The sequence below is a fragment of the Nipponia nippon genome, unplaced genomic scaffold, assembly GCF_047370975.1.
Source record: "Nipponia nippon isolate SJK-2023a ecotype South Korea unplaced genomic scaffold, ASM4737097v1 scaffold_1, whole genome shotgun sequence".
In the NCBI taxonomy this organism is placed as follows: domain Eukaryota; kingdom Metazoa; phylum Chordata; class Aves; order Pelecaniformes; family Threskiornithidae; genus Nipponia; species Nipponia nippon.
This window is the reverse complement of record NW_028262290.1, coordinates 55739181-55760580: the sequence shown is the minus strand read 5'-3', so window position 1 is coordinate 55760580 and position 21400 is coordinate 55739181. Positions and strand designations below refer to the sequence as shown.

Below are 21400 nucleotides of genomic sequence, written 5' to 3'. Positions count from 1 at the left end.
TTTGCAAAAGGTAAAAAAACCAAACATACAGCTTATAGATTTAAAATTGCAACATAAAGATCTGCACGTACACTGCAATATCTTCAGGGGTTTACATATTAAAAAAAAAAAAAAAATCACTTCTACTAAGAAAAACTGATTACAAGTAAGCAATATCCTATTTCAATATTTCCTAGTAAACCAAAAACTCCTGCAATGCTGTGACTATGCCCTGGAGAGTGTCCATGAAGTGTGGACACTCTGCAAATGTAACAATGTTCACGTGTGTAACTATGGCGAGTTGCACAGCTCTTATTTATGAATGCAAAATAATATGCACATGCAAATTGATTCAAGGAACCTGGATATTACATAGAAATGAAGAAGTACTATTTAGAGCAGGAGATCAGCTAATGGATCAATGACACAATGTTAACACTGAAAGTATGAGATCTTTCTATATTCTACAAAGCTGTGCACTGGAAACTCATTACTGAATTGGGCTGGGGAATTAAGCAAACAGATGGATTAAAATGAGTGGCTTATAAGTAGAGGGAGAATGCTTATTTTCTCCCTTTTCCAAGGATGCTCTGCAACCTGCTCGTTTGTGTGCAGCACAGAAAGAAAAGTGTTTGCTGAGGCAGCTGAATGAATACACAAGCCAATTTCAACAGTTTTTTTGATTCGAAGCTTGAAAACTGTTTACTGCTCATTAAAGCACTCACAGAGGATAAGAAGTTTTTAATCTATTCAACCAGGGGATACAACATGGAGCATGGAGAGACTAGCTCAAACAGATCCGCTGCGGTGGTTTAAGATGTTGTCTCATTTGTCCATTTTCTCTTTCTGCCAGATGCTATGCTTTCTTGGGAGACTTGGTGGAAAGCAGTACGTGCCTGTGGTTCAGCTGCAACTGAAAAGCCTAGCGTTATCACTTAAGCAAACCAAGGCAGAGACACATTTTCTCCTGCCGACTGCTGTGGGAGAGCAGGACCACAGCAAAAATAACCACAACAAAATTCTCATCTCTTAATGCTATCGTCTCTTTCCACAACTTAAATGCAGTGGGTCCTGGTCCAGCAATTTGGAAACAGAGATTACTGTCTGTGTTCATTTTCATCCTTTCTTCTCTACAAAAAGGCTCTGCAGGGCACTCTAATCAGCAGTGCAGAATGATGCAGGCAGAGACAGAAAAACAGTCAGTTTTTGTGGCATTGTCCCCAGTTTCTCAGGACTTCTGTGGATAAATACAAGGCTGACCTTCTATTCTGTCAGTGAAGGTATAACTCTTCCTCCTCCCTGCACTGGGAATGACTCTGGTAGGATTAGGTGGCATAGAAACCTTGGCAGCATGACATTGTACAGCTCTTCCCACAGGAAATCTGGCCGTAGATAAAAGATTCTGCACAGTTCAGGATTAGCACAACTGTTAAATACAGATGAGATTTTGGCCTTGTGCTTCTACTACCCTACGAGACTAATCTTGAAAACAGCTTCAACTCTAGATGTGAGAACATGGTTAATTCATTTGCCCTCGCGTGATTTCCCCATGGTAATTTTTCCCTAAATTCAACATTTTTATAATGCCTTAGAAATCTATCCTACCGCTTTCTGAGACTGTTTTAGGCTGAGGCATTTATACTGCTCCTGACTAAAGAGTTGCTGCTTTCAGTTGTAGAGCCCAGTAAGTGACTCTAACGTTTCTTTATGTCATTTAATGTAATCCAGTTGAGCAGATTAGCTTTTACTTAGCAATGCTTTAGAGTCATGATGCTTGTTGTAAATGCCAGTGATTTCCTTTCCTACTTAAATGAACAGCGTAACAGAAAAGTTTTCACGTTAATGTTCAGTAAAATGAGCACTCTTTCAGCATCCAGTATGGGAAATGACAGTGTTTCACTCAGAGTACATCTATAGCTTTTCTTCCTCTTTCCATGTAGCATTCCTCTTTATTCTTTTGTCTTCTTTAATACTACTTAATATCAAATAAAAGCATTCACTTGTTTGCTTGCAATGCATGATCAAAATGCTTTAGTACACACAGAATGAGTCAATCAAATATTATTCATACTGAGAGTTAGGAATTCCCCCAAACTACTTTGTCCTAGAAACCACAGTCCTCCTGCCATACATTTATGTATTAGTAACAGAATCTTTTTTAATGCAGCCATTTAGTGTTTGCTAGGGAATAAAGGGCTCATATAAACTTGCTCAAAAAACACAATACTGGAAGAAAAAATCCTAAGGTCAATGGCAGTATGAAAATGTACTGTTGCCAAAGAATCCATGGAAAAGGCAATTAAAATGGTACAGGTTACTTCTGTGTTGTAAGCTGAATTATGAGAAAAACCCCGCTGACTTTTGGCTCCCTGATGAAGTCAACCCTAGTCTGTGTGAGCATCTTGACAAAAGCTTGTGCTTTTTTGGGGGTTGTCATGTACAGAAAACTGAAAAGGGACTTTTGGCACCACAGTGCCATGTGACTAACTCTCACACAATATTGCATCTCATAATAACTTCTATACATTAATCTAGCACCACCTTCCTGACATTTATATCTGTACCTGTTTCAGAGCTTCAATTCACCACTGGGTAGAGACCTTCTATTTGAGCTGTTTATTTACATGCTCTCTGAACTGAAATTTTTCTTTTTCCTCTCTGAAGTTTATTCCTCTGATGCATTTTTAGAAAACAACCATGTCTTCTCTTGGCCTTAATTGGCTAGCTGAAACAAGTCTAGTTCTCTCGGTCCCTCCATGTGTAACACAGGTTTGCCAATTCCCTGATCATTTATGCCATAACACTCTGCTGCTGTGGTGCTAGTAAATTAGTATTTCTTGGGAGATCAGAACTAGACACAGAAGTTCACATGAGGTCCTGCCAGTGTCTTGTAAAATGGCATTTATAGCTTGTCACCTTTGCTGGAAACCGCACCTGCTGAGTACAGTCTATTTGCCTGTTTCACAGTCATAGAATCATAGAATCATAGAATCATTAAGGTTGGAAAAGACCCTTAAGACCGTCACGTTTTGATGATTCACAGTCATACCACAAGCCACCAATACACACTTTCTTCTCCTCTGTTATTTCCAAAAATGAGCCTCTATCTTACAACATGCATCCTTGTTATTAGCTCATAAAATGCAAATTTTGCATCTCATCCTATTTGTAGGAGGTTAATCCTGAAGGCTATTCAATATTTTCTGTGCAGCATTCCCATCCAATGCTGCAGGCAGGATCTACTTTTACTGCCAAATGGATTATAATGTGTTATATTTATATTTGATATCTATGAACAAAACATGCAGAATGTTATTGGGCCACTTGTCAGTTGATAATTCAGTACTTCACAATACAGCACAATGAACACATGCTTACATCACGGCCACTGGTTTAGAGCTCTCGTGAGCCACTTAAAAATACATAGTTAATTTAAATACTTATGAAGGAAAAGCAACTGAATCTCAAGAACCACAAAAAGTACAAAGTATATGACACAGCTGAAGCATAGAAAGATTGATGTGCAACATTGCCAAGGTTTCAGAACTAACAGGGCCCAAGCAGGTATGGCTTCCAATATGACCTGCAAGACTGAGTTGAGTGCTTATTTAGTCAATTTAGAACAATCACTAAGAGCGATGCCGTGCTTTTCACTTGGGACATCTCACTTTGGCATCCAGCACTTGAGAGCAAAAATGCCAATGAGATTCAAACCTCCAAAAAAACAAAAGAACTGTAGTGAGATGATAAGCCACAGTGGAAAATCTAATTTCACATTGACATTAAGGATATGAGAAGCGCACATGCATAATACACAGTAAGATCAACAGTGAAAGCTCCCAGAGACAGCAATGGGTTATGTGTGCCTGACACTTCCTAACCACAGGAATTCAGAATGGGTCACTCAGCACTGTGGCTACAAACCAACATACAGCTCCTGTGATACGCATCATCAGAAAATGACTTTAAAATGTCTCCAGAAAGCACATCGCCACATAATCTGGTTCAACAACCACTCGGGGAAAAGTAGCTGACTCACATACTCCCCCTTCAATCCTTCCACAGCACACAGTAAACTGAAAACAAATCCCGGGCATACTTCAGTAAACACAGGGCAACACCATCTCTTTCTTACATTTTCAAGGAGGGCTCTGGTTGCTCTGCATTTGAACTCAGGTATGTATAAACTGAGTACACTTCTAACAATCATGCAATGCAGTAATTTCCAGTGATGTTCATAACTCTTTCATTATGGTCCCTAAATTAAACACCTCTCTCTCTCTCAAGGCAAGTGCCCAGAAATTCACTTCAGCCCCCTACACACTCAGTGGGAGAGAGAAACATGTCTCTTTACAACTCCAGAGGGCTACTCTGAGATGAAGGTGGGATTGTACCTCTCATACTGTCTCTATGGGGTGCTCAACGTGCCCATAATTGTGGAACTACCTAAACTCAGCCAGAAGTAGATGCTTAAAGACCTGAAAGGCACTTTATTTGGGGCTTTACGGTATAGGTCTACATCTGCTTAGGACAGAAATGTCTCATGAGAGATGTGACAGTCATGCCAGCTTTTTCCACAATAACCTAATGACTTGAGCATGTTCTCAGAAACTGGAGGCTAGGGTTCACTAATGTTTTCAACCTGAGAGGTCTTCACCATACTGCTCCCACCCCCAGCCATCTGAACAGCGTTACTGTGGTCTCCTGCTGAGGCTGGCCTAGCATGCAGACAGAAATACAAGAAGAATCAGAGAACCGGGAGAGCGTTCATGAAGGAATCTGTCTAATCAAATGGAGACTCTCCTTATTCTGTCCATTATTTCTGTTTTTATTCAATGATGATCTAAAATATAACACACTAAAAGTCCCGTTAGAAAGGAACAAAGACTTCAGGTCTCTTGCTTGCCTAGGAGGAGCTTTAGGAACTTTGTGCTCCTAGTTAGAGGTTTCTACCGGTTTACTGAGAACATAGAGATACTTGAGAACGGGCTGGTGGCTCAGACTTGCTAACACTGAGCTGCCTAAAATCCATCTAAGCTATGTGCATAACAGGAGACCGAATAGAGAAATGCAACACTGTCCTCCCTATTAAATGGTCAGAAAGGTCCCCAGCAGGGCTTTGGCACCAGCCAGCTACCACTCTCACCAAAATTTCTAGACATGAATCAGTGCCTGTTCCCAGCTGGCAGCCTGTAGGTGGTCATTGTGCCTGGGAGCTCAGCAGTAAGAACATGGACTGTTTTCAGCCAGGTGGCCTCAGTACCAGAGAACAGCACAGGGCATACAAACTTCACTAGTAAATATGCATGCCTAAAGTCTGAACTTAAGTAGGCTAAGCTGGGCAGCCATTCCTTGGAAAGGGATCATGGAAAAATCACACTGTTCTGTTCATTGCATACTCAAAGACCGAGCTGTTCATTTTAATAAGTCTAAGAAAAACATGTTTTATCAATTCTGACTGAAGCTGGCAGCTCAGAGCCAGCAACACAGGGTATGAGTTCCAAGAGTTTATGATTCACTGGTTGAATTGCTGCTGGACTTCATCTTTCACCAGGAAGACTGGAAAAACCCAGTGGTCCAAAGGATGCTAGCAGAGAACTAGCCTAGCTGAAGTGGACTATCACACTGTCAGAATGAGAGGTAAGCAATACAGAGAAGACTAGCATTAGGAACTATGCAAAGATATGGTCTCCACTGCATCCTACTTAAGGCCAGCATGTAGAAGGAAAGTAAAAAAAAATAAAAAAGCAGACCCTCATAACAGCACAGCATATTTTTCATTTGTTAATTATAATCAAAACCCTTGAGAAAGTATTGGTGAGTTATGAAACTGAAAAATAATCTCTTCAGATACTTAGAATAATCTATTCTCTCTTTTATTCTGGAATTGCTCTAGCTTGCTTTATTTATGATACATTAATTTTTATTAATCACACTGCTAAATGACGGATAGCATTACATGCTGGGTTCTCAGTGACACAAATTACTACTCAAAAGAAATCAAGAATCCATGTTCCTTTTACCCAGGGACTATGTGAGAAGTCACAGCAAAAGGACCATGGAAATTTCTGAACAAGCCAGCAGGACATGTGAAGCTGCACCACGCATGCCCAGGCAGCATGTACCATAAATTCTAACTCAAGTCACAGTAAAAATCCAAGGACAAGTTCTACTGCATAACAAAAAAGAATTACAGCATTTTTACAGCACAAGCAATTATTGTACTGTTCCCTCAATGAAACTGAAATTGACCCTTCTGCTGTAAATAATTATACTTGTTGCTATAAAGAAGAGACAATTATGGGCATTAATAAAACCCCGTCCCTTCTGTATCACAGACATCCTCAAACAAGTTTACTGGCTGCCTTACAGGTTGTAAAACTATGATTTGGAAATACAGTTTGCAGGCAAGAGCTGACCCTACAGCATAAAATTCAAGTCTTTATGTTTACAGACCCTTAAACAATAGAAAAGATGCTTGTGGCAAGCAAATTAAAGAATGGACAGTAATGCTCTTTAGACCTTTTGGTCTCACAGTACTTCAAAAGGCTATTTTGAACATGACATTTCAGAATACTAGTGAGTTAGTAATGCTGCTTGAACATGTACAGTAACATTATTGCAACATAACCATTTCTTTATCATAAATCCGCCAAATACCTAGACTGTTTTATCAGCGAGCTCTTGAAAGGCCAAAGTTCACTTTTCATTTTATTGGGAAGATTTCCAAATCTCTCTTGGTTAATGCACAGTTTTGATATTTCTCTCCTCAGCTGTGTCTACATGAGATTTTCTTTTTTCTCATTACTGTGTTACCATGTAATGTCACTGGGAATAGCAGGAACTTACAATAACATGCTAGTGTTACATAATGTGCTAGGTAGCAATTGTGAGAGGACAGAGCTAAAAACACAGATATTGCAATGCTTTTATTTGCATGTACTGTTGCCATACCACACAGAATGCTAACACATCTCTTATTGTGCAAATCGGCATTCTCCCATTTCATAACTCATTTGTTCAGTTATCCTGAATTGATAATTGTACTCGTGATGTCTGCCTCCATAATTCATGCAGGGCAATTAATGCTGCAGCCTTACATTGCAACCCAGAAACTCAGACTGAGATACCAGTACCTTTTCTTCTCTGAGAAGTGGATTGCAACTTTGAGGCCCAGCCCTGTGGCTGCCGTGTAGTCACAACAGCAATGCAAGTACCCTGTGGTCTCTTCAAGGTCATGGAAAATATCCTGAAACTTTTGTATTCAGAGTGCTTATGGGGCAAATCCAGCTGAGCCATGCTCTGTCACATAACATGAGAAAGAGACCAGGAGGCAGACTAGAGCCTGGATGGTCTTGCCTTCTTTCTTATCCTTCTTGCTCCTTTCCCCAGTCTGCTGCTCCCAGAGTGCTTGCTGTGGCCAGGTGGTTCCGGTCTTATCTGGACCAAAATCTTTGTGATGTTTACTCTTCAGGCTTTTTAAGGATGTGGCACAGAATAGCAGGAGGGTGGTATGGTGACAGCATTTTGCTCATTACGTAAGCGAGATAAAAGTGGAAACACTCAACCTTTATCATGGCAAGACTGAATGGAAATCTGTGCGACAAAGAAAACTTGCTTCTCCCCGCTGAAGCTAAAAGCTTGCAGGAAAACTTTTCCAGAGAAGGTCACACGAACCTTTTATAATGGAATGCGGCAAACAATCTAAAGCTCTTTCTAACATAGATGAATATATTAATAACACTAAATATATGCAGTCATCGAGCATTACATTTTTCATTTCTGTGTATGAGCCAGATCTTTGCAATAAATTAGCATTGCTTAGTTGAAGTAAATGGAACTGACCAATCTATGTACCTGCAGAGAATTGGCCCCAGGATCTTTGAGTCTTTACCCTAACCTGTCCTGAGGAAGTAAAAGGCACAAATGATACTGCTTTGGAAGAGTGAGTCCCTCAATAGATGTTGAAGAGCCCTCATAAAAAAAAAATAATATTTGCATTTGTATGCTTTTTATGCAAATTCTTTAAAACTTTACTGACTCTTACATACACATCTTTGAAAAAAAGAGAATATCCACAATAAGACATATATTACACAATTCCCACAGAGCCATCATCTTAAATTAATTTAAAAAGGCCTTGCAAATTTCAGTCATTCTAACAATCAAAACAGCTTAGCCAGCTGTTAAAGAAGTGCATACATTTGTCATTACTGAATGCTTTACTGCTTTAAACATATAGAATTCCAAAATAATCTCCCTGAAATAAACACAGCAACAGCATAAAACATGCTGGACCTGAAATTGAAGACAGAGCAAGCAGTATTTGTTGTATTAAAACTCTGACAAAATACATTTTAATCATGTCCAGTCTTATGAATTCTAAAACAACCTGGAATGCCATTTGGCCTTCATGATTAATGTGTACTTTATCATTGTAAACAGAGCTTCCTAGATATTTCGATAAAGTCTGCTTTTTGAATCAGCATTTAAACAATCAGCATTGCCCTTTCTCTCCTTTTATGTTGTAGTGGTTGTGTGCAGACTCTAAATAAGGTATAAGATATCAGGATTTTTCATATTTAAGTAGAGAAAAAGAATTTAATCACAGAAAAAAAGCTGGAATTCTGAATGACCTCAGGTATTAGCTTTGTTGACTTGAATGGTAGAATTTGTGCTCTCCTTATCCATCTCAGGAATTAAAGAATTTTATGTGACATGGCTGATGTGTTGATCAATAAAACAACAACAATCATTTACACTGCAAGTTTAGTGCAGTTTCAAAAATCTGCATTAACCAAGCCGGTAGCTGTAGAAGAATCAATAGACAAGGCATCTTGCTTAGTGGTGTGCAGAAATGAAGTATGACTAAACTTTTAACACCCAATGAATACAGATTAAGATGATAAAATCCATGTGCAGAATGTGTTCTGCAAGCTATGCAATGACAGTGTGCTTGAGAGTATAATGCACAATAAAATGTTAAAAGTATTAAGAAAGTCTTACTTTAATTTTCACTCTGCTTCACTCAGTATTTACATTGCGCGTTTGCAGTCAGCATTCATTTTATTATAAGACCTGTTGCAAAGGACCTCGGTAAATTTGCTGCTCTGTGTTCATCTGTCAGTTCTATAGTTTCATGGTACTTTAAATCTCTCCTCCTATTTTCCTAACCACTCATCCCCTTACTTGGCACACTTTTATCTCCTAACTAGCTCCTTTCTATTGTCAGTGAAGTTTCTGATGTGTCACTACTGCTATAGGAGTCAATCATCTTTAGTTCACGATGCAGATAAAAGGCATGAAACTGTTTTTTTATTAATGGTCTAATATGTTTGTGTTTAAACAACAATGACTCCAACTGGCATTATTTTAATCCAGATGCTTGAATTCAGAAGGACTACACTATAGCTTTCTGAGATGAAGTAAGACGAACATCAAATCATTCTGTTTCTAATCTAATCTGCTAAATCAAACAGTTTCATTAAATCTGCTTTAATTGCTTTCTGTTTTTTTCTCAGCTGGTTCAGACCTCCTCAAAGTGCTACATTTTCTTTTTAAAAGCTTGTCTGAATGACCAACAGGATGGCATTTCCTAAATGCAAACCTACATAAATATAATATATAATGCAACAATGAATATCTTGCATAGTAAAAAAACCTAATCATATGAAACAATAAATATTTTCAAGAAACCGAAAGAACATTTCTTTTCATTCACGCATATATGACTATACCAGATCTGTATTTCCTAGACAAACAGAAATTACAAAAACCTTAGCGTCATGATGAAAATAATTGATAGTCATTCACTACAGGTGGAAACTCTTCCTACAGTAACAAAAGAATTAACCATTTTCGATGATACATGATTAACCAAAAGGAAAAACACCCTAAACCTCTGAAAAATCTGTATTTCTCTCATCTGTATTTTCATTTATTCAGAGTATTGAGCTCATTACTGGTTCTCATTCAAAATACTCTAACCATTCCTCTGTTTTCTTCACTGAAAAGCAGGCATCTTTTATTCTAATCAATGAAGGACTTGCACAGTACCGTGTATCTGGCAGTGAAATAAACCTCTGCAAACTGGAAATTCATTAATGGGTACTATGTAACACTAAAGAACCCAAGCTACTGGTTTTCCAGGTTGATTTTTTTTTTCTATTTCTGCTATCACGGTCAATTAAATGTAAATACTTTATGAATGTTACAGTACATATTGTTTAAATTGGCTAACTTATTACGAGTTGATTATCTGAAATCTGTGAAGTAACAAGAAGAGTGAATATTAGAGACAGTAGCTCAGCATAAAAAATGTGATATGCCCTTGAACTTATAACACTGCAGTAAGCAATTACCTTAAAGAAGCCACCCACACAACAGAACTATGGCTTTGTTCCTTATCTTCAAAGAACAAGCCACTCGCATCTGGATCAAATCCTTTAAACAATACACGAACACTCAACATCAAAGCACTTTCATTTTCTTCAGTTACTTAATTTAATTAGAGCTAATACAGACATGAATTTAGACACTGATTGCTGTGTAGAAAATCCCCAGAAAACATGTTCAAGAAATTAATCCATTTGGTTTTAATTTTATAAAGATTTTTCCCCCAGTACCTGACAGGAGCGCCTCTGCTCTGTGCAGGTTTCAGCAAGACTGTCACGGTGCTGTCAGTTTGATTCAAAGGTGTTTCAAGTTCATATGGTGGCATAGAGGGTGCTAGAATAAGAAAAGAGGCAAAACCAATCATTATTCCTGTATTTCTTCTTTCAAGAGCAGTACCTTTATTTGAATAGGTAATTTTAAAGACTTCTTCAAGTATAAACACTGTATTATAGGTCTAAGATGCTTTCTGTTACAACACAAGTGCGAGACAACTGTTAAATAACTTCAGGGGGAAAAAAAAAAAACAACCAAACAAAGAAATCCCAGCTCACTGCCAATTTCAAGACAGGAAACAGATACTAGTAGGAGCAAGTTTGCAGAAAGTATTGAGAATCCATGACTTGGAAATGAAAAGTTATCTCAAGAAGAGCATCTGCAAATGTGCATGCTGAAGTGACTATAGTTTTTGAAACTGAGCCCAGCTTTCTCAGTATGTCAGTGGTATTAGGATGCACTCTTGGAATCTGCCATTCCTGAAATTTTAACTAGTGCTGTAACTGTCCTGCGTCTATTGTCCACCACAGACATAATTTACAATAATGAAGCAGGATTATCACCATGAGAACTTGTCTTTGTTTGAAGCCACACTCAATAGCACTTCTGCAAACTGCGTCTTTATTAAGGAATTACAGTTGTGATTAAATGAAACGATGCCTCAGTTATTGTATTTTACTGCTGCTACTTTTTTCAGTGCTATCATCTAGTCACATTTTTATCATTATATTGGATGGAAGGCTGCTTGGTTAATTGATTGTTTAGCAGTCTGTTGTATCCTTATTGTCCAGTTGTTAATGATGATACACAATTAAGAGATTTAAAGGCTATAGAAGCAAAAGGTGGTCTTTGCAATGATCGTTTCTGACCACAGGAATAATGCAGGGCAGTGAAATTCCCTAAACTAATTCCTACTTGAAAAAGAAAATATATTTGGTGGGGGAGAAGATCTTTTCCTTAGCAGGTTCTTCCAATGGCTAATTTTACTTTATGTGGAACATGGAGATATATCTGGCATCTCAATTTGTTTAGCTTCATCTTCCAGCCACTGGATACTTTGTGTATCACACTGATGAAGTTACTCAGAGTGTATTATGCTCCATATACAGATAATATCAACCTCTAGGCTCCTCTAGCAAATTAAATAGCTCCAACAATGTCTTTCTTTCAAGTGTATTTTCCAATCCTTTTCACCTTCCCAGCAGTAGCTGCATCTACCTGAAAGGTGTATGAACTTCTCTACTTTATCCATATTGCCCTATATATCCAAGTAAGGATTGTATTAACACTTTAATAAAGTGTTCTTTTCCTTTAAGAAGGAGCCTATCAATAAACAGAGAAAACAGGAGATATTCTTTGTGTTCACAGTTATTGCAACTGCACACCTGATCTTCAGCAGCAGAAAGCTCAGATGCACTAAAAGGTAAGGCCCTTAGAGACTATCTATCTGTGTTGGGCCACACTGAGTTGATGAACAGGCAGGCAAGGCTCTAAATGCTTGGAGAACTTAAATCTATTTAGTGAGGATGTCATTTATGGTGACATTCGCTGCTCAATTCTGTCAAGTTTCCACCATTTGTGTGCAAACTGCAACATTTACAAATTGCCCAAATCTGGACAGATTTTCAGAGTGATGGCTCAGAGTATGTCTCTCTTCTTGCTAAATATTTAAATCCCTGTTTGAAAGCACCTCAGTAATGTATCAGCCACCAGAATTTTTCATGATGTCAGCCATGTTCCTGAAATGGATGAAATTCTTCTTAGTATGAAAGGCAGCATACAAAATTTCAGCCCGCACAGCTGACTTTTCACAAAGTTATATGCAACGGAAAACAGTCTTCTAATAGAGTGCCCATCAATTTTGATAGCAGGCACGGCTACGAGCTGTGCTTTCGGTAATACGTATTTACATACAGATCACTTCATCCATCAGTGCCAGTCACACAACTGTAGAATGAAACATGGCAACTATTTACAGTACAGAATAGTACTACTCAAACACTTAAGGCAGGAAATTAAGAGTATTTTATTCAAATGAAAATGCAGTCTAGAGTCAGACAAATTAAAATGCAATGACTCAATTCAGAAATTGCTCAGAATGCACTGTTGCCACCTCATCTGTTCTAAAAAATAGTGAAACCTTTTATCCATAAATGTTCAGCATTTTCATGGCACATCTCTCCAAAATGAAGAGCACTGGCCACATCAAGAGCCTCAAAGCCTTACAGTGAGACAATGAGATCACAGGCCAACAGCACTGCAAAGAGCGTACCGTATTCAAAAGCTAAAATCTCAGTTGTGATTTTTCCATAATACTAGAAATGTATGCATTCTGCTTCTATTTTAAATTCATCAAGAGACTGGCTTTAACTACCCAAAGACAACATAAACATTCCCTGTTAGCACCGTAACTAACACAAACATAAACATTCCCTGTTAGTACAGTAACTAACACAAAGTAATGAGAGTGGAGTGCATACAAGACAGCTCGCAGAACCTCGCGGCAGGTTGGAGGTTAGTCTCATTCCCAAGCATGCCTGCAATGTCTGTTTAGACTAATGAGTTTTAGTTGGTGACATATCGAATTTAGAAAAGAACAACAATTTAAGATCCAGCACCATTCCCAAATGCCCAGATCCTCTTCCACTCTCAATAGTCTCCGTCCTTCCCCATTCTAATAAAGGCTGATTCTGCTGTCTTAACTCATGTCAAGTCTTGCAACATCAGAAGTTGATTTCTGACAGAGAACATTTCTGCTTAGTATAGGAAAGGCAATGGAAAATTAACCTTATCATTACTGATCAGTGTTAATTATGTTTAGACTTTCTATAAAGAATAATTTTCTAACTTGAAAATTAACAACTTTTTTTTCTCTACAAACACCTGTATTGGCAATAATTTCCACCTTGCATTAACGGCCTTTTCCTATAAAGAAAAAATAAATTCCTCTATTTCTGATTAACACTTGTTACTTTTTTTCATTCCAGTGAGGAAAGAAAATGAGTGATGGGGAAAAGTACAAAGAATGAGAGTAAAAGAGAAAGAATATTTTGTACCCAAATGCCTTCCTTTATCCTTTCTGAAAAGCAAAGTTGATCACAAATAAATAAGGTAATTTTCTGTGAATATTATCAAGGGACCATAGTTCAACTGTCAGTTTAATTCCCAAGAAGATTGTACAGGATTGAAGAGTAAAGGGATTTCAACTGTAACTTTGCAAAACATTTTGTCATCAATTACATAAGCATTTTAGAGTATGTAATAGTATTGCATCCAACCGCTAGAGAAATGAAGTGTTCCCCTGCCTCTCGGAGGGCTTTAAAATATTGTTCATGGATCTGCGGAAGTGACAGAGTCATGCTGCTGTTATCTGAAAACCACTAGTCCTGATGTTCTTGTCTAATACAGTTTCATATCCACTTCAGTCCACACGCCTGCTAGGAACATACGCAAGCTGGCAGTTAGCTACACTTCCTAAGCGAGCGCTAGATATATAGTATTTCTGCTCTACTCTCAATTGTTCATGGCTCATTAAAGAGATTTTCCAGCACCGTTATTGTACTAATTTAGAATCATGTCAAGGCTGACTAAGCTCTGAATGGAACCCTCATCCTCATGTCCAAAAAACCCTATGCTAAATGTTGCAACAGCAGCTGGCACTGACTGCAGGCACATAATTCATAGGGTTTCTTGGGTGACAAGTTACAGTTGTGAATAGAAATTTCAAAGTACAAGCCGATATTTAAGCACTTGGAAGTTCTTCAGATATGTTAATGTATGTCACTGACATCTTCAGGGATGAACATGTATTTCACTTCTTCAGTTTGCTGCTTGTTAAATCCTATCAGAGAAGTAAACAACAAAAAAACCACCCATGTCATTATCATAAGCAAACAATAATATTCTTTAATCAAGTACCTGATATTTTAGTGGTGAACTGGTTTGTGATTGGAGGTCCAAAACCTTTAGCTGTGCTGGCTCTGATGGTAAAAGAGTAGGTAGTGCCAGGATACAGTCCAAAAAAGAGATAGTGCGTTTCATTTCCTAGCTTTGAGACTCGTCCACTTTGATTGGATAAATCTATTTCTGGGTCAAAGGAACTGACTGCTTTGTAGGTGATCTGCAAAAGAATAAGAAAGTTATAAACTGCCTTGAGCAGATGGACAGAGATTGCATCTTTATCCAGTAAACCCTTCTGATGTATGCGCTGTCAGACATTTTCTGATAAGCTATCTTACTCTCTTATACTCTTCAAATCCCGAATCCCACGAAGGGACACAGAAACTCAGCCATTACTGGTATGAGTTATTACTTTTATAGATACAGAGACTTAAAGGCAGCTAGATTACAACCCTAAAGGATGGGTTCAGGCTTACATTAATTCCTTCAAGATGCTGGCTTTACCAGTGTCATTTTTTGAATTCATCTTACTGTTGGTTTTGATCAGCAACAATAACAGAACCAAAACAACCAGGTGAAAACAGATAAGTGAATAACAGAAGGTGTAGCCCCCAGTTCCAGCTGACTTCACTATAATTACACTTTGCTCTGAATAAGATTATCCGTGAAAAATGATAAGGGCAGCTTAAGGCAAATTTTTCACAAAGTGGGTAAAGCTTGTATTTTAGTCTGAAGCTTAGCTATTGTAATTGCTAATTTGGAAATTTTCAGGTTATTATATTGTACCTAGGTCAGATTCTCATTTGGAGGAAAGGAGAGATAAAATGTTAAGTAATATATGCAGTGTATACTGTATCCTCAGTTCCTTCTTTGATTCAAACAGTATTTTTAGTTTTCATTAGAAATGTTAATATAAGTTCACAGTAAAACTTGATCCAGATTTCTTCTATTAATTACTAATTTCCATGCACTGTAATGAGAATTTAAAAATAAGAAATCCATTAAAAAATTTAAAAGTAAAAATGATTCATCCCTCCTTTTTACTTTTAAAATTTCATTTGTATGCAAATAATTCCAACACTCTTATTATATAAAGTGAAAACTGACATTCTTCTTGCTATATTTATTCCATATAATTATAATCAAGAAGACACATAAAACAATACAAAGAAACATCTAAGTGTCGACATTACACACCTTAAACACTTGCAATTGCCTAAAACCTCTGACTTAATGAAAATTGATTTTTATATGACCCATCTAATATAACATCAATAAAGTGCTGAAAATTAGTAATAACAACTTTGATACCATCTAGCTAAACCCCGACATTATTTCAGTAGATACAGGCAGATCCTCTATAACACCTCATCCATAAATTGAACAGAAAGTGCCTTAAAAACCGCTCAACTAACCCTCCTACTTAGAAGACAGAAGAAGATTACACTACCAAATATCTGAACTTTTATTATTTTATTTATTTTTATTATTTATTTTATTATTTTTAAGGTTCCATATTGACCAAAACAATCTCCCTTTCTGACGGTTGTCATGTCTGCTTGTGGGAGAGTGGGTCATAACTTTTTTTGGAAATTTTAAAAGACAGGTTAGACAACTACATCGCAGCAATGTTTTATATACAGCTGATCCTGTTTTGCCTCAGATATGTGAACTAAATGACCTCTTGCAGCTCCCTCTAACTCTGTTTTCTATATTTCTATGATTCTTAACTGGATTTTCCAAAATCTCACTTAAGTTTTATTCAAAATAATACCAGGCTATCAGAGACTCTTCAGTCTATGTTAGGTTCTTATAAACTTTTTGCAGTGTTTACTTATTAGATAGCTACGTGGCTGGTGTTCTGCAATGAAATAAGTTCTTCCATGGATCATGCAGAACACAGGAAAAAAGGTGTTTTGCTTGGTTAAAATGAACTTGCACTGTTCCTGTATTTCACTCCTGCTTGTAAGACTCTTCCTACTTTTTTTTTTTAAACTAATTTCTTATGTCCACCATTGCTAATGCCAGTTCAGCTTTGCAGTGATGAAAAAAAAGGGCATGAGGGTCATTTTCTCACTGGATGTTGAGTATTTTTATCAAATTTAGATGAAACCTTGCCTAAAGGACTAATCCCTTTATTCCTACAACCGTGGACCTATACTGGTGATAGAGGAGCAAAATGCTGTAATTTGTCATTATGTCATTTCTTAATCTAAAGGTTTTTTTTCTTTAAATATTGGTAAAATAATTGGATTTGCACTTAATTTCACAATAGTAATGAATACTTTAATACTTGATACTTCAATGCACAGTTATTCTCATCACATATATTAAAAGATTGTCTCCTTCAGGCACTAAAAACAAATGCCTGGCCCCAGAAAACACACTACGTTATGAGATTTTTAACAACATAGGAAGTTAGGTACTCAGAGTAAGAAATGCTAGACACAGAGATGAGATTAAGCTTTCTCTCTGGGAGCAGGGATGCAGACTCAGGACTGCACATTAAGTTCATCTGTCTGCTGGGATCAAGACCCTGGCACCTCCTGCTGAAAGAAGGTGTCTGCTGCTGTAGTCTTAAGGCTGCCCCTATAAGAAATGGCTACCAGCTGAAGAGCTTGCCCTGGAAAGAGCAACCATGCTCCTAGGTCTGACTCAGGCTTACATACTTGCAGTTTTGCCTCACCCAAGCTGTGTGTCTTCAACTAAAGTACTAGACTGGGGTTGTTTAGTTTGGAAAAGAGGAGGCTGAGGGGAGACCTTCTCGCTCTCTACAACTGCCTGAAAGGAGGCTGCAGTGAGGTGGGGGTCGGTCTCTTCTCCCTAGTAACAAGTGATAGGATGAGAGGAAATGGCCTCAAGTTGTGCCAGGGGAGATTTAGATTAGATATTAGGAGAAATATGTTCACGGAGAGAGTGGTTAGGCACTGGAACAGACTGCCCAGGGAAGTGGTGCAATCACAGTCCCTGGAAGTATTCAAAAAACGTGTGGATGTGGTGCTTAGGGACATGGTTTAGAGGTGGACCAGGCAGTTAGGTTAAGGGCTGGACTCGATGATCTCAGAGGTCCTTTCCAACCTTAATGATTCTATGATTCTATGATTCTAAGTACCTTGCACTTGTACTTGCTTTCCTCCTGGCACTACAATTCTTTCACCCCGGTTGTGTATAGGCCAGTGGCGGGTGACAGGCGTATGGAAAGGGCATTCACCCCTTGCTGCGGCTCTGTGCCTGAGTCACTCCCCGGCAGGCAGATTATAATGAATTGGGGAATCCCTCAGGCTGAAATGTCCCCTACTCAGGCCTTCCCCTTACTAGGTTAGTGCTCATCCGCTAGGCCATTCTCTGAAAGGTGAATGCCATGAGCACCATAGTTTTCATGAACATACCAAATATGGCATATGTTTGTATAAGAGCAGCTTTAGTGGCCAGGCTTTTTAGATCAGAATTGTTGATGTACACACAGCCAAGGCTTAGATGCCTCTTTGTCTAAGCTTTGGCTTAGAACAAGGTGTAGGCAGGAGACAGACAACTCACTTCTCAAGCTTGGGTGATTTGGAGCTGTGCTGGATGCATTACCTTGGCAGCATAACGATCAGCCAGAGAGGTGCCTACTGAGACACCATGGATAGTCTAAATCAACCGATAAAACACAGGTACCTAAATTTCATCTAATTTGTCTGGATCTTATCCTGTGAGCTACTTCAGTTACCTAAAATACACCAGAAGTATATGCGTAAAACATCGCTGTGATTCACTGTGTATATTTGTTGGCCTCCTGGTAGTTTACCAGTCATATTTATAAAAACTTTATGATACATTTTAGGCTTATGAGCAAACATCAGGGCAGAAAAAGTACTGACAAATAAGCTTTCAGTGACTAGGTGTCTGTTCATACTCAGCCACCTGGCTGGACTGAGTTGGCATCTTTAAAACAAGGGATGGTTTGGTTGCATTAGTCTGTTGGTATCTTGTACTTAAAAATTAATTAAATCAAGTTTCTGATTTAACTGATTGCCTTGCTCCCTCCGTCTCTGCTTTGAGGTGTATTAGATAAACAGTATAAGGATATATCAGTATTTTCCTTTCTTTTCAATAGTCTCTTCACTGTTGGAATGCTAGATTCTTTTGATATTCAGAGACTTACACAGTCCTGACTACCTTAGAAAGTCTGGCCAAGCTATTCTTTTCCATCTCTGGATATACCTGCACAACTCCCATTACATCTGATGGAGGTATGCATGTATATACATTTAAGAATGTATACAGTGTGTATACTCCTCAAAATGTAAATAGACATTCATGCATGTCTGTAAGTAGAAAGATGATTCACCACTGTGTGTTTCTATGTACATAAAGCCTAACATCAATAAAAACATTAACATATTAACTAAAACATTCTGATCCCTTAAGACAGGCAACTGTTGAACTAGCTGGAAAGTAGTTAGCTTTATAAAAAATCAGTTCATACTTTTTCATAACATTTTATCCTCTTACAATAAAATAGTTTTCAAAACAGTATCAATAGGTTACCATTCAATTTAACTTTTCTTTTACACCGTATCTCATTTAGGTGTTGGTTTTTTTTTTTAAACAAAGCATTTCAATACCAATTTTGTAGTAAGGTCAGGTAAGAAGCTTAACAGTGATTACTGTCTGACAGCTTAATCTGTGCAGTCTTTTGTCAATTTTTCTAAAAGGTATTCAGGCAGATGTTCCACATGAGGAAAAGCAGCGATTTTTAGACATCTAACAACATATAATTTTGTTGAATTTGCATTTAAAAAATGGTAGATTTTTTTTAATTATGCCTGCTTGTTTCTATTACAATAGGCTTCCTGTAATGAGTCTTATCTAAATGTGATGTTGACTGCCACCACTGTGTTATGTCTCCTATTTTTTTAAAAATTCACTAAGATCTGTCTTTCAATCTTTTACATATTTGATCCGCATTACTAGATAGAATGCTATATCACATAGTTCTAAAAATAGCAGTTTTCTTAAAGCTGATAACCCAGGGATATTTTGGGTCCTGCATAATTCACTCCTACATTATATACTTGATTTTATGATTTTGTAAGTGCTACTATCTTAAAAACGAAGATTCATTTTACATAAACTGGAAAAAAATATTAATTATCTTACTAAATATGCACTTTTGAAAATCAAAACTATACATAAAAATTAAAACATGGGAAAATGCTAGGTACCTCATACAAAGTAATCACACCATATGTTTGTGCTGGCTCTCTCCATTGAAGAAAAATCTTCTCTTCAAAGGTACTCCCTTGAATGGATTCCAGCGGCACAGCACTCGGGACTAAAGGATAAAAAAAAAAAAGGAAAAAATGCTGTTTTGAGAAAAATTTCAGAAGAAGACACTCTGCTTAATATTTGTGCTGTTGAGGCATAAAAACCGTCCCACTATTATTTCCCCAAGACTGAAGCAAAGGCCAGGGTAGCTCAGGAGAAGAATGATTTATTTAACAAGACGGTGCCATTAAGCAAACATATGTGTCACCTTCAATGTAAGAAGGAATTAGTGAGCATTGCACTTTTCCTGTAAAACACTACTGATGAAAGAAAAGGACAAATCAGCTTTCTATAAGGAATGAGGTGGTATCTCAAATATAAATTCTTGTAAATAAAATCTGTTTGTGATACCTACTTATCAATAGCGTTACTGTCCCATAGTGAAAAACATACTAAACATTCATACATGAAAATGAGGAAGCATTGAAGTAACAAGGTTCAACAGACTGAACTAGAATGGTTAGCTTGGAAAGACGAGCCACATATTACATAGAACAGCGACGCTCACCGACATTAGGCCTGAAGAGCTACAACAGGCCAAACATAAGGAAATTAGGAAGCAGCCAAACTGAAAATCTGATGCTGTTAATTTCTTAAAGTCTCTAAATTTATGAGAATGACCTCTGAAGCGTCAGGGATGTCAGAATGTTCTGATAAAAGGTATGTCAACCGCTCTCAGCTATCTACTTCTGTTTCCTGTTTGTTCTGCAACAATCAGCTCATCCCCGAGCCAACTTCAATGCGGTTTTCAGAGAAGGAGATCTGTAAACAGCACATGGACATGTATCTGCAATTTTATTTTTGTGAATTAACTTCTCGGACGTCTTACTGAGATTTACCCGAATGGTTAAAAACCAGGAAGATCTGAAAGCAAGACACCTGGTGACTCCTTCCCGTTGCTAGGTCTGGTAGAGCACCATCCTCCTCCTCCTCCTCCACGCTCTTGGTCTGGGAATTTACACGGTTTGAGACTTAATAATCACCTCTCCATAGGTCTCCGCAGAGTCCCTTGCTCTACCAAGGGGAATCTCCAAGGACACAGGTGATGGTTTCTGAACTGGCTTACCAGTCCTTCATGGAACAGTAAGATTACACCTTTAGGGCAACCTTAAGTTTGGGCACTAAACCTTGCTTCCAAGTAGGAGAGAACTGGTAAAACTCATTTGGAATCATGGGGTTAATGATTTATGTGTAAAGGGAGAGGAATTAAATATAGTGTAAATAAGTTGGAGAGTACAGCAGAACACTGTGGTAGCCCTCTAAAATTATCTGAAGGCCATAAACTCTGAGCAGTTATGCCATAAGGGAGGTCAAACACTGGCAGAGGTTACCTAGAGACGTTGTGGGATATCCATCTTTGGAGATATTCAAAACTCAACATGATCTGGAGCAATCTGCTCTCACTCGATCTGCTCTGAGCAAAAGGTTGGATTAAATGAGCTCTGGAGGTCCCTTGTAACGTACATGATTGTGTGATTGAAAAATTATGATGATTATTTGGGTCAGTATATTCTGTTGTGTTACATCCAGATCTATGTAC

General features: G+C 37.9%; 1 protein-coding gene across 11 annotated transcripts in view; it reads right to left on the bottom strand.

Annotated features, from left to right (window-relative positions):
• The window catches only part of PTPRM (protein tyrosine phosphatase receptor type M), a 499983-nt gene that overhangs the window by 205215 nt on the left and 273368 nt on the right, over window positions 1–21400 (bottom strand). For all 11 annotated transcript variants that reach the window (XM_087756312.1, XM_087756322.1, XM_087756360.1 and 8 more), the window contains exons 9-11: window positions 19758–19867; window positions 14566–14767; window positions 10605–10707 (exon numbers count right to left, since the gene is read on the bottom strand). In XM_087756312.1, the coding sequence (XP_087612438.1) occupies window positions 10605–10707; window positions 14566–14767; window positions 19758–19867 (415 nt within the window). The remainder of the gene's footprint in view (window positions 1–10604; window positions 10708–14565; window positions 14768–19757; window positions 19868–21400) is intronic.